Source organism: Sceloporus occidentalis, unplaced genomic scaffold (assembly GCF_023333645.1).
Source record: "Sceloporus occidentalis isolate IW3139 unplaced genomic scaffold, rSceOcc1.0.p SCAF_1, whole genome shotgun sequence".
Lineage (NCBI taxonomy): Eukaryota > Metazoa > Chordata > Lepidosauria > Squamata > Phrynosomatidae > Sceloporus > Sceloporus occidentalis.
In genome coordinates, this window is record NW_028316981.1 from 19,366,270 (window position 1) to 19,384,200 (window position 17,931).

Here is a 17,931-nt window from a genome sequence, read left to right on the forward strand (position 1 = left end):
GGACATGTGCATTCTGGTTTTCATTTGTGAAATGTTGGTGCATGTGAACATCTGGCTGCTGTGACATATTTTCTCCCCATTTTCCTGATGCTGACCTATTGTTTATCAGCTGATTGAATGGGTCTGCTCTAGACAGAAGCAATAACTGGCTAAATTCAGGCCTTCTTTTACCATTAAAGGTAGCAAGATAATAGCTATTTAATGTGTCAATAAGGTCTTGAGTGATGAAAAAGCACATCAAATATTAGAGCTGGAATCTTCTGGGAAGAGGCCCTTTGACAAGTAACCCTGTTATATTAAAAGTGATGTGAGGCTGTAAGGGGAAAGTATAACAAGAAATAAATTCAGATAGAAAGAGAGATAGAGAGGTGACCCTATTGACCCTGGAAGGATTCTGAGTTCAGTTGCCCACCAGGGAGAAAACTCTCTCTCTCTCTCTCTCTTTCTCTCTTTTTCCCCTCCCTCCTCTCCCAGAGGGGAAGCCACTTCGTTAGACAGAGCCGCTAATCATCTGGCGTCCAGGGTGATTATCTGAGATGAGTCACATGCTTCCAGCCCCAGCTGCCTCCCCCTTCCTGGACCAGCTTGACCAATCTGACTTGATCAGATATTCTGACTCAGACAAACTAGAGAGACCTCAGCAAAGAGCACCAGAGAGCAATCCTGGATGCCCAGACAGCCACCAGACAGAGGACCCTGGGCCCCCTGCTTTAGACTAACTTCCAGGCCATTGACTCTGACCCAGTAGCCCAGTCCCCTCCCGGAGGAACCCTGGTGTCCCAGTTCACCTCTAACCCTCCTTTGACCAGGAGTTCTGACTTTCACTGCACTACAGTCTTGTTTCGCTTAACGCTTGGGCATTTGCAGAGGCAGTGTCCAGCTTTCTCCTCCACTTTCTACTAACTCTCACCCCAGAGAAACTTGGAGCATCTTGAAGCTCAAAGCTAAATCGCCAGAGATCTCAAACAAGTCTCCCCTCATTTCCAAGATAAGCCCTTAAACCCCACTTCCAATGACCTCTGGAGACCTGGCTGCCCAGTCCCTTCCCTCCACCCCGCAAGACCCCCCTCCTATCCGGGGCACCCGCCTCCCTCGTTCTTTTCTCCGAAGCCTCCGGACACTTTTTGAAATCTTGGATGACCAGCGGAGTGGGACTGTCCATATCTCGGAAATCGAGTGCCGGTGGCGCCGGGGAGACTCTGCCGTGACCCCACAAGGAGACAAAGAGAGATGCCAACTTCCATCTGGGGTACTTCAGGCCCTCCAGCAGGTGGCAGAGCCCTGCGGGGGCTATTTAAGTTTCCCCCGCCTGGTGGCTGGGTTGAGAATTGCCCTCTTGCGCGCAGAAGAGGAGGAAGATGAAGCTGAGAAGGCAGCCGGAGAAGGGGTCGGATGCGGGCAGACTGGAGGCAGACAGAACACCTCACAGTCCATGAAGAACTTGAGTCGGATACGTAAGTGAAGCAGGAGGAGGCCCAGGTTGGGTGATATGGGTGACTGGGGTTGGAGGCCAAAAGATTCCTTGGTTCTCTGAGGAGAGGAGAGTGAACTGGAGCACATGAGGGTTGCAAACTGGAGTGCTTTTGTTATCTAGTGGGTTGAGAGAGAGTATATACTCATCAAGGCCTTCTTGGTGGTGGCTCCTGTGCTCTTGCAGTCCCTTCCTAGAGAGGCTAGTTTAACTTCCTCAGTGATGGACCACCAGTGGCAAGTGAAGACTGACTTGTTGCAACAGGAAATTTGATTATTTATAGAGAAAGGGCTTCTCATAGTCTGCTGTAGTGTTTTATATCTTTTCAATATTTTTTCCAAAAAAAAGAATACTTTTAATTATTTGTTCTTGTTGTATGCATTCAAGTCATTTCTGACTTGTGTCAACCTAAGACAGACCTATCACAGGGTTTTCTTGGCTAGGAATGTTCACAAGTGGCTTGCTTTGGCCTTTCTCTGAAGCAGAGAGAGTGACTGACCCAAAGCCAGTGTGTTTCCAAGGCCATCTGTTGGGTATGCTTTGATTTAATTTCCTGCATGGCAGAGAGTTGGACTGGATGGCCCTTGCAGTATCTTCCAACTCTATGATTCTAAGTGGGAATTTGAACCATAGTCTCCGAACTACCCTAAAGGCACCAGATTCCATGTAATCCTGAAAGCTAAGCAGGGTCAGCTCTGGTTAGTATTTGGATGGGAGACTGCCAATAAATACCAGGTGCTTAAGGCTTTATTTCTGAGGAATAAACTGGCGAAACTACCTCTGAGTATCTCTGGCCTAAGAAAGCCCTATAAAATTTATGGGGTTGCCATAAACTGACAGTTGACCTGAAGGCACATACACACTCCTGGAATTCTAATCCATCATTCCAACCACTGCACCACAATGGTTCACTTTTATTTCTATGGATAGTTTATTTTAACTTTGATATCCTTTTATTTGATCTGTTGTAATTTTTATAAGCTGCTTTGAGTCCCAGGACTGGGGAAAAGGTATAGATTATAGATACATACATCATTATATACATATGATATACATACTAGATGGTCAGTAACCTTCTAGGTATGCAAAGGGATCTTGTAGCACATTTGAAACTAAAGACGTTGTAGTATAAGCTTTCTTAGATTAAGTATACTTCCTCAGATGCATAGACATGGCTATGTCTTTGAATTCTACCTCCTAGGATTGTTATAGTACACCTCAAATGGGAAGCAACAACTCCCCATCTGAGCAGGACAGCCTGATTAGAGACAATATGCTTTGTACATTGACTATTTCAGGAACGCTGTAGACCAAAGAGGGCTACTGTAGCAGATTTCCTGCATCAGCAGGGGACTTGGCCAAGTAGATGACCTTTCACATCTCTTTCAGATCTCTGATTGTAAGGCTGCTGAGTTGTCTAGGAAAGAAGCCCAGCTTCTTTGACTTGGGGGTGAGGTGGAGAGGTCACAGGAAGCACAGCCTGCTGGGTTCCCCTTGGGGCTATTTATTAAATCTAAGAATTACAAATGCTTGTACAGTCAGCCCTCCAGATCCACTTTCACCTTATCCACAGATTCAACTATCCACGACTAGAAAATATTCCAAAAGTATATGAATTCCAAATAACAAACCATGATTTTGCCATTTTTATAAGGGCTCTGCCACTGTATTTAATAGGACTTGAGCATCCACGGATTTTGTGATCCACGGGGGGTCCTGGAACCAAACCCCAGTGAATACCAAGTGCCCAATGTATTTTTTTGGTCCTTGGAGTCTTTGTACCTTGTTGCAGTGCTCTCCCCTTCCATGGCCAGCACCACTTGGAAGGTCGCCAAGCCAGAACTGTCCCAGGCTCTGAGATTTCAGCAGCAAACCTATGACCTGGGGGCAATCCCTGTAATGTCACAGGGAGTGGACTCTGTGATGTTACGAGGATAAATCTAGTGATGTAATTAAGCATACTACATTAAGCATTAAATACCCTCCGCATGTCTTCATTTGGAAGACACGGTCCTGATTAGTCCTCTATCATCTCACTTTTTCAACTGATATTAAAATGTCCCAGTTTTTTCTCTCCTCCTCCCACTTTCCCCTTTTGTCATTTGCTTACTTTAATTGCTGCAAACTGAATTCAAAGTGCAAAAGTTGTTTGCACTCTAGTAACACAGCAGGAGGAAAAGAAAGGGAGGGAGCAGAACGTTGCCTTTTCCAGATGTTATTGTTGTTGTGTGTCTTCAAGTCATTGTGGCTGATGGCAATCTTATCATGGGGTTTTCTTTGCAAGAGTTATTCCCTTTCCTTGAGGCTGAGAGTGTGTGACATGCCCAAGATCACCCTGTGGCTATCATGGCAGAGTGGAGATTCAAACCCTGATCTCCAGAATTGTAGTCCAGCACTCAAATGACAGCAGGTTCAGGCAAAAACAAACTTTTAGCTTGTCTTAGGGGCTGTGCAGACTGCCTCTGAAGGGGCAACCTGCAGCCACCTCTGTCTTCACCAGATTGGGGCCACAGCAACCGCATGCTGCGGCCCCAATCTGGCCTTTCCGCAGTGCAAAAAAGTGCCACAAAAAGCAGCTCCTTTTTGCACCCTTGAAAGGGCGCCATAGCTACTGGCACTGCAGCTTTACAGCGCTCCTTTGGCACTGTGTCATCTAGACACAGCACAAGAGGAGTGCCATGACACCATGATCAATGTGGTGTGGCACATAGTGTCACACCAGACTGGGGCCGGAGTCAGGGTATGTGTCGTATAGACGTCATGCTCTGACTTCGCCCCCCAGGCTGGGCAGAGATCCCGGTCTGCACAGCCCCTTAGCTTGTGTATTCTTCTTTAAGAACGTATGACATTTTTACCACATTCTGATGTAACTTTGACATGTGTGTCCCAGTTTTCATCTACAAAACATTGGAAGGTATGCATCAGTCTGATTTGTACAGAGTAGGCAATTCAGATCAAAAATACCAAGTCTATGAAATGAACAAATATACACAAACACACTTTTCAAGATAATGTTCACGCTCTGATGTTCTTCTTGCTGACCTTGAAGATTGAAGAAGAGGGGCCAAGCCTGAAATATGGGAACCCTATAGGCTAGAATCCTGTTAGTGACTTGCACAGGCACAAGTTGTGCCATGTAAATGGAGTGAATTTTCTGCAACATTTGCATCACTCAGATCCAGCTGATGGTGGCAGATGTAGAGTTGCTCATGCAGAAATATTGTGTGTGTGGAACCATTGTGCATGAAGTAGTGCTTGAAATACTCAAAGTAGCATACAAATGCACATCGTCTCTGTACCTCTTAACATTGTGCACTACCTTTGCCCATTGCCCATTACATTTGCACAATGGTTGCTGGCCATACACATTGATCACATACATTGCAATTCATTGCTATTATGTTTAAGGATTGGAAGGTGCCAGCATAATGTAACTGCAAATGGATATTTTAGCTGTGTTGAAGCATTGTAGTTATTTTAAATTGTTTTTTTTTTTAAAAAACTGTTGTTAAACTGTCCTAAGAGTTCAAAGATACAGCCGTGTTAGTATGTAAAATCAGTATGTAGAGAGACTAAGCACCTTTGAGACTAAGGGCTGAAAGAGACTGCCCTAAAGGCCTTGATGGCAGCCTTTTATCACTGGATCGGGGCTATGGCAATCACATGTCACATGCCACAGCCCCGATACAGCATTTTTTCAGCGGCAAAAAGCCAGGGACAAACAGTCCCTTGTTTCCACTCCACCATACAGTATGTATCTTAGGAGGTAGACTGAAGTCTATGAAAGCTCATGCTGCCAACCTAGAATCATAGAATCATAGAATAATAGAGTTGGAAGAGACTGCAAGGGCCATCCAGTCTAACCCCCTGCCATGCAGGAAATCTCAATTAAAGCATCTCCGACAGATGCCCATCCAGCCTCTGTTTGTAGACCTCTAAGGAAGAAGACTCCACTACACTCCGAGGCAGTGCGTTCCACTGTCGAACAGCCCTTACTGTGAGGAAATTCTTCCTAATGTTGAGGTGGAATCTCTTTTGCTGTAGCTTGCATCCATTGTTCCGGGTCCTAGTCTCTGGAGCAGCAGAAAACAAACTTGCTCCCTCCTCAATATGACATCCTATTTAAACAGGGCTATCATATCACCTCTTAACCTTCTCTTCTCCAGGCTAAACATCCCCAGCTCCCTAAGTCGTTCCTCATAGGGCATGGCTTCCAGACCCTTAAACCATTTTAGTTGCTTTCCTTTGGACACGCTCCAGTTTCTCCACATCCTTTTTAAATTGTGGTGCCCAGAACTGGACACAATATTCCAGGTGGGGCCTGACCAGAGCAGAATATAGTGGCACTATTACTTTGCTTGATCTAGACACTATACTTTTATTGATGCAACCTAAAATTGCATTGGCCTTTTTAGCTGCTGCGTCGCACTGTTGACTCATGTTCAACTTGTGGTCTATTTGGACTCCTAGATCCCTTTCAGATGTAGTCTCGTTCAGCCAGGTGTCACCCATTCTATATCTGTGCATTTTATTTTTTCTACCTAAGTGCAGTACCTTACATTTCTCCATGTTGAATTTCATTTTGTTAGTTCTGGCCCAGCATTCTAGTCTATTCAGGTCATCTTGAATTTTGATCATGTCCTCTGGGGTATTAGCTACTCCCCCTAGTTTGGTGTCATTTGCAAATTTGACAAACATGCCTTCTATTCTTTCATCCAAGTTGTTGATAAAGATATTGAATAGCACTGGGCCCAGGACAGAGTCCTGTGGGACCCCACTGGTCACTTCTCTCCAGGATGAAAAGCAGCCATTGTTGAGCACCCTTTGGCTTCGGTCAGTCAACCTATTACAAATCCATGTAACAGTTGCCTTGTCTAGTCCACATTTTACAAGCTTGTTTGCAAGAATGTCATGGGGAACTTTGTCAAAGGCCTTACTGAAATCAAGATATACTAAACCTCTTTATTTCAGTTAATCTCAAAGGTGCTACAAGATCTCTGTCCTAAGAGTTAATTGGTTTTATATGTCTTTAAATTATCTTTATTATTTTCAATTGTTTTAAAACTGTTCAGACGTATGTTATCACCCACCACCCTGAAATCCTTGCATATAGGGTGGAATATAAATATTTTGAGAGCCAGTATGGTGTAGTTGTTTGAGCCTTCGACTACAACTCTGGAGATCAGGGTTCAATTCCCTGTTCAGCCATGGAAACCCACTGAGTGATCTTGGGCAAATCACACTCTCTCAGCCTCAGAGGAAGGCAAATGCCTTGTCAGAAAACCCTGTGTGAGGGTTACCTTAGCATTGCCATATGTTGGAAATGACTTGAAGGCATACAACAACAGCAACAATAAACATGTTAATTAAAAAAAGAAATAAATTGTGTCTGACACAGGTAGCAAAACGCCTTGGGCCAGTCTTGTTTTTGCAGGCCTCAATGCAAGAGACATGGAGTGATGCTGGGGTTCTTTTTAGTGTTTTTCATTTTTGTATATCTAATGGTAAGAGATGTGCAATACTGTTGGATTTCTTTTAGTAATTTCTTTTGGTAGGTCTAATCGCAATAAACACATAGTGGTGCAGGGTTTCTTTTAGTGCTGCTAGCTGATCAGGAGAAAATAAACTGCAGTGTTATCTGCAGAAATTCTCCAGTGAAGAATATTAAAGCATGGAGACAATGGAGCCTGCTTTAAGAGGTGTATCAAGTGTACAGTCCTCCAGATTTTGTTGGATTGTGACTCCCAGCATCCTCTACCATTGATTATGCTGGCTAGGGCTGTTGTTGATTCGAGCTGCCAGCCCAGTATGGTAACTCATGTTGTCACCCCCAGGCAGGCAGCTCCCAGTGAATGGAGCCTGTCAACGGTGGGAGGGATCCAGTTTTGGAGCAAAGATATGAGCTGGAGAGGACCCAGATTACGGCTCACAGGGATCCCCCAGAGCCATGCAGGAGGCACTTCTCCACATTTTGTCCTGCCTCACAGTGTTGATGTGAGGAAAAATAGGAAGAAAAAAAAGAGCTGATTATGCTGCCTTGAGTTTATTGGATGAAAGGCAAGCTGAAAGTGTAACTGATAAGTAAACACAAACATATGTCTTATAGTACCTTTGAAACTAATGGAGCAAAAGACATTGTAGCATACAATTTCACTACTGTCTCAATCCGTTTTGGCTTTCTTTTCTCATGATGAGGCTTTTTGTCTACTTCCTCAGATGCAAAGTCTATACAAGCTTATCCTATAGCACCTTTCACTCAGTCTCAAAGGTGCTACTAGATACTTTTGCATACTGATGTTCCAGACTAACATGGCTCTGGAGATAATATCACATGGGGGACGGAACATCACTGTCCCATCCCTGTCCCATCCTTCCAACGCGATTGCAGGAAGGACTTTCAGATGACGTTGTGCTTATCCAGACATTATCCATCTGGAAAGTGCACGTGACAACAATCATGTGAAAGATTTTCATATGATGTTGCGCTGATCCTGTCATTGTCCTGTCACTGTCCAGTCATTGAAGTGCCATTGCCCAGCATTTTGCATTAACAGGAGTTTGTGTTAATGCAATCCACTTCAATGACAGGATAATGACAGGATCAGTGCCACATTATGAAAGGCTTTCACACAATTGCTGTTATGGATAGGATAAGGATGGGGGAAGTGATCCTGTCCCTATCCCATCTCTGTGTGATAATATCCAGTGTTTCTGAATTCTACGAAAATATGTGTGAAAGTGAATACACTAACACAATAGCAGGGACAGCTGCATGCATGAAATGCTTTTCTAAGAAAAACATGCACCCAAAATGCATTAGCATTTTCATCCTGAATTTTTTTTTAATGGCAAACAGAATGAAATGAATTCAAGTCTGTAAAAATGGGAAACTGGAAAAAAAAAAACCTGACAGTTTTGTACATCACTGCTTTTGGCAGAATATTGTAAATAACGATGAGGTTATTTTCTATGGTGGATGCTATATTGCATGTCATAGAACATCAGACAAATGTGCAGGTGAGTTATAGACTAGATTGATATTTATGCAAGTAGCCAGACTGAAAACTGGAGAGGTCTCCTCTACCTTTAATGGTTATGTATAGAGAGAATTGCAGCAAGTGTTGCTCGTCATACAGTCAGGTAACCAGCAGCACCTGCTAAAATTCCTTCTTCTACACAAGGTACAGGTGACATCTCCAATGTTTACGCTGGTGACCTAGTTATAACCCATATTTGGAGGAAAATGCCCTTACAAGGCAATGTCTCTGAAGCAAGTTAATTTTTAAAAAATTGCAGGACAGAGTTGTCACAAAAAGAGCAATACACAACCATTAAAACAACCACCTGGATCTACAAGCATAAGAGTACCAGTCAGGTTGAAATTGTTTTAAAACCTGTAAAGCTAACACCATTTTTAAAAAATGCCATTTTAATAAGTCAGTAATAGAAAGGAACACGTTTAAGAGATAGCCACTTGAAACACGCATTTTTCACTTCCTAATGGAAAGTAGTGTTCCTTTTCATGTCATGCCATGCTAAAAGTGTGTGTGTGTGTGTGTGTGTGTGTTATTGTTGTATGCCTTCAAGTTGTTTCCGACTTATGGTGACCCTAAGTTGAACCTATCCTGGGATTTTCTTGGCAAGATTTGTTCAGAGGTCTTTTTTACCTTTGCTTTCCTCCGAGGCTGAGAGAGTGTGACTTTTCCAAGGTCACCCATTGAGCTTCCATGGCCAAGCACGGATTCAAACCTTCGTGTCCAGAGTCAAAGTCCAATGCATAAAACACTACACCGCACTGGCTCTTAACAGTCGTGTGTGCAGTGTGTGTGTGTTGCAGAGGGGTCAAAATCAGAAAGGAAAAGATGATAAGATGAAGAATAACAGCAAAGTGTCAAGGGCTGATGGATATCCTGCCTTTTCCTCTTCTGTAAATACACTCTCACTCTCTTTCTCCCCTCCCCATCTCCATGCCCCCTCTCCACCCATAGGCCTGCAGGCAGCTCAGTCGGGGCACCATACGGCTGGAGGTTTAGTGCTCCTGATCCTGTCTTCCCAGCCATAGAGATGACCAATCCTCTTACCCAGCAGCTCGCCTCATCCAAGTTTCCCCCAGGATAAGGAGCTTTTGTTAATGGGGTATGCATCCCACAGAGCATGGAGGTGGGGAGCAGGATTAGAAGGCCGCATAAATAACCACCCCTCCTGTCTGTCCATGCCCTCAATCTCAGTGCAAAAAAACGAGGCAGGCATCCTTTTGTATTCTTCACTTTCTCTGTCAGGAACACATCCACTCCAAAAGGGAATTCAAGGTTGGTTGGTTGGGTGGATGGTTAAAAGGGTTGTTTTGCCTTCCTGCAGGCAACCTGACACTTTCTCGGCATCAATAAAAGTACAGTGTCTAGATCAAGGGAAGTATTAGTGCTACTCTATTCCACTTTGGTCAAGCCTCACCTGGAATAAAGTGTCCAGTTCTGCGCACCACAATTGAAAAGGGATGTAGACAAGCTGGAGTATGTCCAGAGGAGGGCTGCCAAAATGGTGAAGGATCTGGAAACCATGCCCTGCAAGGAGAGGAAGTTGGATATGTTTAGCCTGGAGAAGAGAAGGTTAAGAGGTGATATGATAACCCTGTTTAAATATTTGAAGGGGTGTCATATTGAGGATGCAGCAAGCTTGTTTTCTGCTGCTCCAGAGAACAGGATACAGAACACTAAATGCAAACCACAAGAAAAGGAACTTCCTGAGAGTAAGAGCTGTTTGACAGTGGAAGACACTCCCTCAGAAAGTGATAGAGTCTCCTTCTTTGGAGGTCTTTAAACAAAGGCTGGATGGCCATCTGTCAGGGGTGCTTTGATTGTGTATTCCTGCACGACAAGAAGTTGGACTGGATGGCCTTTGGGGTCTCTTCCAACACCATGATTCTATAATTCTTAATTCAGGGTATTTGAGGCCCATTACATACGGGCTTAAAAGTACGCGTGGAGCGCGTACTAGGGTTAAGGCGGGGCGGTGCTTCCGCACCGCCCTAACCCTAGCGCACGCTGCGCGCACACAAAATGGCAGCGGCCGTTCCACATGGCCGCCGCCATCGATACATCACGACCACGCTGCCTCCAAACGAGGCGGCGTGGTTGTGACGTATTGGGGTCACAGCAGGGCACCTAGGGTGCCCTTTCCACGACCCCGGAAGGAGCTCCGTTTCGGAGCTCCTTCCTGGTTTGGTCTGCTGGGCGCAGCCTTCAGACGGCTGCGCCCAGCGGACCAGAGGAGAAAGGGACCAAACGGCCCCTTTCTCCTTCTCCCCGCTGCTGCGGGGTGTCCTTGGGGCTTGAAGCCCCAAGGACACCCCTTTCTAGGCTGCAGGGAAGGGGCCTTTTGCCGCTTCCCCGCAGCCCGAAAAGCAGCGGATCGAGGCCTCAGCGGCTGCCGCTCTGGACGCTGAGGCCCCGATCCGGTGGGGAAAGGTGTGCCTACAGGCCGCCCCAAAGGGGCAGTCTGTAACGTGCCTGAGATTTGAAGAAGACTGGGCTACAATATTGCTTTTGTAAGACTTTTGGGAGCAATGTGAGCCATCTTTTCCTGCAGCAGAGCTGTGAAGCAATTCAAAAACCCTAGCCTCCTGCTCTGTGACATTATATAGGGGTCAGGGAGTTCTGCCGCTTGGGTCACAACTAGAGCATTGGTGTGGGGGTTGGGGGTGAGTGTGTGTAAGAGAGAGAGAGAAATGTTTAAATGGAACAGAGGGAGGGAATCTTGCAAAGAAAACCTTAGGGTTGTCATAACTTGGAAGTCTTGAATGCAGAAAACACACACACACATCTCATTTCTGTAATAATAATAATAATAATAATAAGTATTTATATCCCACCTCTCTGTGGAACACAACCAATATCTATGTAACCAATGTCTATGCCTTTGTCCACAAATGACCATTGTTAAAACTGGATTGCTACTTCATTTCCAGACCCAAAGGATTTTGAATTTGGATTGACATTGGAGTTTATCACACAGGAGGAATTTCTCTTAATTTCGAATGAAAAGAAAATGGGGCCATAACGCAGTCACGTGAATTCGCTAGTTCAGGGGTTGGCTATAATGCATAGAGGTTTGGCAATGCCTACTTTTTGGAAAGATACACAATTTTGTGCAGATGTAGTGCTTCTACTTAGTGCCTTTGGGGTGGTAAACCTCTGGGAATATGGTGGCAGCAATACTGCTTGATTTCTCATAAATGGAAAACAAGGGGGAGGGAATCCAGCATAAGCCAAAGACTTCCCTGAAACAGGACACATACTTATTGTATGATTCCAAGTTGTTGTTTTTCATGAAGTCAGCTTTGACTTATGGTGACCCTATGAGCCCCAGACATTAACCCTGTGCTGGTCTTGCAAACTCTATAGGATGTAGCTATGGCAATTAAACTGTAATCTTAGGCCCGTTACAAACGGGCCTTTGCGGCGCCCCGTCACATGCTAGGGGTTGGCGAAGGACCTAGCGTCCATACCGGCCTCACCCCTAAGACATGATGAGGGCATAAAGATGGAGGTGCCCTATACACACGGGCGCCGCCATCTTTACGTGCTGGACGCTTAGCGTCCGCATGTCGCGCCCTGGATGTGACGCCATGAGTGTGTGAGTAGCGCCTTGCGGCATCCCATCCGGGGCACAAGAAGAAGCCCCCTTTTGGCGCTTCTTCTTTGCTGCATCCGAGGACCGCGCGATTTGGCTGCTGCGGTTCCCAGACGCAGCAACCAGCGGCATCGGCAGAGCGCCGCTTTTCGGCGGTTTGTAACCCGCCTTAGTGCTCTAAATGTGTAGTGTAAAAGGGTCCCAGGTCATAGAAAGCATTGTGGGAAATTCCCAAACAGATACATCTGCCTAGTGACAGTAGACTTGGGTAAAAGCAAACTATTGCAGTCCTCCTAGCTTGTCTATTCTTCCTCATTAATTTTTGTCCTCTTGATTGCATCCTGATGTTCTTTGGACATATGCCTATTACTATTATGATTTTTTATTTTCTTATAGGCCACCTTTCTCCCAATATAGGGACCCAAGGCGGCATATGTCCTAGGTTTCATGTGTGAAAATGTTGGATATTATGAAATAAGTAAAGAAAGGCAAGAGGCAGTCCCTCAGTCAGTCAGGGAGGGAGGGAGGCCTGGGGCCGCACGGGCTGAGAAGGGGCCCGTGGAAGTGGCCTGCCATCTCCTGGGCTCCTCCACAGCCCTTGGAGCCCTTTCGGCCAAAGGGAAGAGCCGAAGGGAAGGGCCTGGGACGGGTGCCCAAGCCCTTCCCTTCGGCCTCCCTCCCCTTTGGCCGAAAGGGCCCCTTGGAGCCCTTTCGGCCAAAGGGAAGAGCCGAAGGGAAGGTCCTGGGACGGGTGCCCAAGCCCTTCCCTTCGGCCTCCCTCCCCTTCGGCCGAAAGGGCCCCTTGGAGCCCATTCGGCTGAAGGAAGGGACCGAGGAGGAGAGGGCGGGCACACGCCTCCTCCTCCCCGCAGGGCTTCGGTGGAAGCTCTGCCCCCGGCATGCGGCTCCACCCCTGGCACGCAGCCCCGCCCCCAGAAGGTGGAAGCTCCACCCCCCCGGCTTTGGCCCCCCCTTGCTTGCTTTTCGTCTGCAAGCTAAGGCATTTTTATTTAAGCAGGCATTGGATATATCAGGGGTAGGCAACCTTTTTGAGCCGGGGGCCGGGTTGCTGTCCCTCAGACAACTGGGGGGCCGAAGCCAAAAAATAAATAATTAAATAATTTTTTAAAAAAATTAAATAAATAAATAAACCGGGACAAATGTGGGACAAAATTTTCAAATGGAGGACACTTTTTTATTTAAAAAAATGGAGGACACACAAAAAAATTGCTGATTTTTTAAAAAAATGTTAATATAAATGCATGTTTCTGAGGCATCTATAGACAATTGCCCCCCTTGCCCGCCGCTTGCCCCCCCTTGCTCACCTCCTCCTGATAGGCCAAAGGCCCCACGCCCTCATGCGAGAGGCCAAAGGCTTCGGCGGCAATCGGCGGCAGGACAGGGCTGGGGCCGGTCCCAAGGCCTTGCCGGGCCGCATCCGGCCCGCGGGCCGCAGGTTGCCTACCCCTGGGATATATAATGATATCAGGGTGGTTTTTTATGGAGTAGGTCTGTTTTAGTCATGCTTTTTTTCTTTTGTATGTTTCTATGTTAACTTTTTATTGTTTAAACTCAAGTATTTTAATTGTTTTAAACTTTATTGTAATTTTTAAAATGTTTTTGATCTGTGAGCTACCTTGAGTCCCTTCTGAGAGAAAAACATCACACAAATGTAATTAATTAATTAATAAGTAAATAAATAAATAAAAATTTGGTCCCAAAAATATATGTAATTATTCCATGAAGAAATACCTTTTTTGCAGAGGAAAGCCATGTGTTTGGTGCACATACGAATATTTTCTGAAGCATCTGCCTAAACTCTTCTTGTACCGTTTTCCAAACATCAGGGAATGCTTTTCACACTTGGGAAATTAATAGCAAATAGGTGTACATTGTATACCCATTGCAGAATTGTCTACTGCCAGCAAGAAGAGGAAGAGGAAGAGGAGGATGAGGGAGAGGAGGAGGTTGTAGTTAGAAGGACAAATAAAGAGATGGGTTTTGATAGGGTGCGCATGGCGTATGAGAGGGAAATTTCCATTATCAGTCCAGATCACTAATAAGTCAGAAACAATGTGAAGGCACACAATAACAATAACAACAACAATAAAGTGGAGAGCAGCAGGAAAACAGGAGGACAGCACTGCAGATGGATAGACTCAGTAAGGGAAGGGACAGCCCTGGACCTGCAGGACCAAAGTAGGGCTGTTGAGGACAGGGCAACTTAGAGGTCTCTCATTGATGGGGTTGGGATGTGTCAAAGTCAACTCACAGGCAATTAACAACAACAACCCTACCTTCCTCCATCCCATGCAGAGAGCATGGTACAAGTGTGCTCAAAGTCAACACTAAGCTGGGACGGGGTGGACAGAAGGAGATCTTCAGCTTGATCCCTAGCGTTAGGGACACAGTGAATCTCCAGCTTGCAACCCAGTAAATCCTAGGTGTGGATCTGGTTTCCCTTTTAAGCTCTGTCCATTGCATGCAATTGGGTCCGTGCATTTCCTCACCCTTGTGCTTCTACTGTCCATTCTGAAATTCTGTTTGCATAACAGGCTGGGTATATTTGGCTTCATTTGCCTGTGGTTAGTTCTATTTCTCACCTCCATCTTCAACCTGCAGAGCTGGTCTCTGATTCATCACACCTGTAATCCCCACCTACTCCCTCCTGGCAGCTGACACAGCGGACTCTACTCCTCCCTCCTCTGCCTTTCTGTTACAACACTTTGATCCCTCTTGTCAAGTCCAGCAGGACTTGACAACCTATCCAGGATTCAGTAGTTAAAACTCAAAAAACCTTTATTAAGAAAATATAGACCCATTCCAGTGACATTCATTATCAGAATTGGCCAGCAAACCTTAACATTGCCTAATTAAACTTTACTATAAATAATTTCAAATTCATGACAGGCTTAATTCTGATTCATTACAATTTATAAACGCATGACATCTTTTGTTTCCAGACCACCCCTTTTTGGTGGTATTAAAGTCAGGGATTTCTCACAAAAACTATCTTGAACAAGCTTGATTCATGCTTGCCTCCCCTGCAGTATTATCTCAGCATCTATGTCAGATCACCATGTCTCAGCTATAGCCTTTTCTACTGTATAACCCATCACACCAACTTCCCAACATTTTATGGCAAGCAAGGTATGGCAATGCAACCCCTGGCATCTTACCTCTGTACTGCAGGCTTGCAGACAGATGGCTGTAGGGATCACCAGTCGAAAGGGATTGTGTGGTTGCATGATTCCCACTCCTCAACTACAAGATGCCTTCACAGACCCCATAAAGCAGGAGGGGACACAGTGTGGCTCACAGAATATGTATGGTTCCCCAGCATTCACTCCTCCCCAAAAAAACTTTTTTGGCACTCCTTTCAAGGTTTATGTTATACTTCTTTCCTTGCACACAGACTCATTCCTTCCAGGACTGATCTAGGGCTCCTGGCACAGTTCTAAACTAAAGCAATTTGACACTACTTTAACTTCTATTGTTAGTTTTGTGAGATATTTAGTCTTCCTTGTCAGAGCACTCGGGTGCCCTCCAAAGTACACATTCCAGAAAGATGCCCATTTATCCCCTGTTTAAAGAGGGAAGTGGGACACAGAGGAGGACCTCTTCTCAACAGACCTCAAACTTTGGGCAGGCATATAGAAGGAAACATGGTCCATCAAGGTCCCAAGCCATTTAGGACTTTAAATGCCATCGTGAGCACCTTGAACTCAGACTGGAAGTATATTGGCACTCAGTGCTTTTTTAAAAAATAATGACATAATAATAAAGTCTGTATGGTGTTCCAGTCAGCAATCAAGTTGTTTGCACTCATTGCATTTTCTGAAACATCATCAAGGGTATCTCCGTGCATAGTGCATTGCAGTAGTCTAATTGGGAGTTACCAGCACATAGACTACTAGGTTCTCCTAGTCCAGGAAAGGCAGTAGCCAATGAACCATTTGAAACTAGTGCCAACACTATGAGCTGTAGAGTCCACTTGTGTCTCCCCTGACAGATGGATCCAAGAGTATTCCCAATCTGACATGATCTGGGTGTAGGGCTGGGGAATAGTATATTTGACACCTGATACATATCATATTTAAATATTTCCCTCCTTTCTTCAACAACCGTTTCCAGGTCTGGTAGAGCTGCAGGCCTGGTGGCAAAGGGAGGATTCTTGCTTTCCCTCCTGACCAGCACAGCTGCCAAACACAGAAGGCAGCCTCTTCCCACCAGCAGCCGCTGCTGCCAACCTGCAGCCTTTTCTGGGTCTTGCAGAGCTGCTTGGGAGGGAAAGGTAAGATGCTTGCTTTCCCACCCAGCCAGCAGGGCTGCCAGACCTGGAAAGCAGCCTCTTCCCACCAGCACACTGTGTGACACCACCCTCTGAGGTATCACGTGGTGTGGGTCACATCTTTTGCACCCCCTTAGTATTCCCCTTGCTAGGGAACATGTGGCATTCCAGATGCTGTTGGACTGCAACTCCCATCAGTCTGAGCCAGCAAAGCCAGCAGTGAGGGATGATAAAAGCTGGACTCAAACAAAACCAGAGGTGATCCACATGTTCCCATCTCTAAAGTGAACTATATTTGTGATATTCATTCTTCCATTTAATTTTTGTAGTTGTGAGAGTTTCTCGTGGCAACAGCCACATTACAAAGTTTGTAAACTAAGGCTTGGATTAAAGGTTTGGGAAAGTAAGGGCCTGAACAGACAGGCCAAAATAAAGCTGCTTCAGGCCATTTTGGAAGTGTGCTGTTTAAATGATGCATGTGTCCTAAGAGGCCCGAAGCCGCACCAAAGCCATGCTCCAGTCCTAAGAACTGGAGCACGGCTTTGGTGCAGCTTCTAGCTTTTAAACAGCATACCTCAAAAGTGACCCAAAGCAGCTTTATTTTGGCCTGTCTGGGCTCTAAGTCCCTTTTGGAGAAGAAATCATTGCATAAGTAAAGATCATCATCATCATCTCTTCATCTCTCCTAATCTCCTATCCACATGTCTTAGAAATGTCATATGATTTTTTGCCAGAAAAAAACCTGCTGTGTACAAGCTGCGTTTTTTCACTGGGGTGAGGAAACATGTGCTCTTCCAAATGCATCTGGATACACTTCCCATCAGCCTTGGCTGTTGGACATGCCATTTGCAGCTGAGGGGAGCCGAGTCCCAGAATCCTGTTTTACATGGGAATACTGTGGACTGTTGTCCCAGCTGGCCAATGGCAGAGCCTGTCCAAATGATACAGATAATATTGACTGCAAATTCTATTAACTTTGTCCAGCATAACTTTCTCTTTGTGTGAGTTTAGTGGAGAGGTAAGGGGGGGGGGGGGGATTCCGTGTGTATTACTTTGATTATATTGAGAAATCCCCAAATATATGGCTAAATATTACATTATTTTATTTATTCATTTCATTTGTATGCCACCTTTCTTCCAGAAAGAACCTAAGGCAGCTCACAGGTAAAGACATTTTTTTAAATGCAATAAAATTTAGAACAGTTAAAATAATCAAAAAACAGTATAAAATTACATTAAAATGTACAAAAGTTAAAAGCATGACTAAAACACACTCCATAAAAACCACCCTTTTATGATTGTATATAGCAGAATAGAAAGACCAAAACAAGAAGGAGGAAGAGGAGGAGGACTGCAAATCTAATTTGATCACCGCTTGGGGGAAATTACCTTTTTGAACCACAGCTCCTCAAATCCTGAAGCTAGCCAAAGGATTCTGGGAGCTGTAGACCAAGAAAGCAATCCACTCCTGAGCTCCTGATTGACAGCTGCTATCTCAGCTGCTCTCGGTGGAGCCAGGAGAAATTGGCAGCCTCGGTGT

At 45.3% G+C, this 17,931-nt stretch overlaps 1 protein-coding gene across 1 annotated transcript in view; it reads left to right on the top strand.

Moving 5' to 3' along the window:
• The first annotated feature begins 647 nt into the window (after window positions 1-647).
• LOC149321043 (suppressor APC domain-containing protein 2-like) overlaps window positions 648-17,931 on the top strand; it is a 40,383-nt gene continuing 23,099 nt past the window's right edge. The window contains exon 1 of the mRNA XM_089489678.1: window positions 648-1,454. Coding sequence (XP_089345804.1) covers window positions 1,013-1,454 — 442 coding nt within the window. The 5' untranslated portion in view covers window positions 648-1,012. The remainder of the gene's footprint in view (window positions 1,455-17,931) is intronic.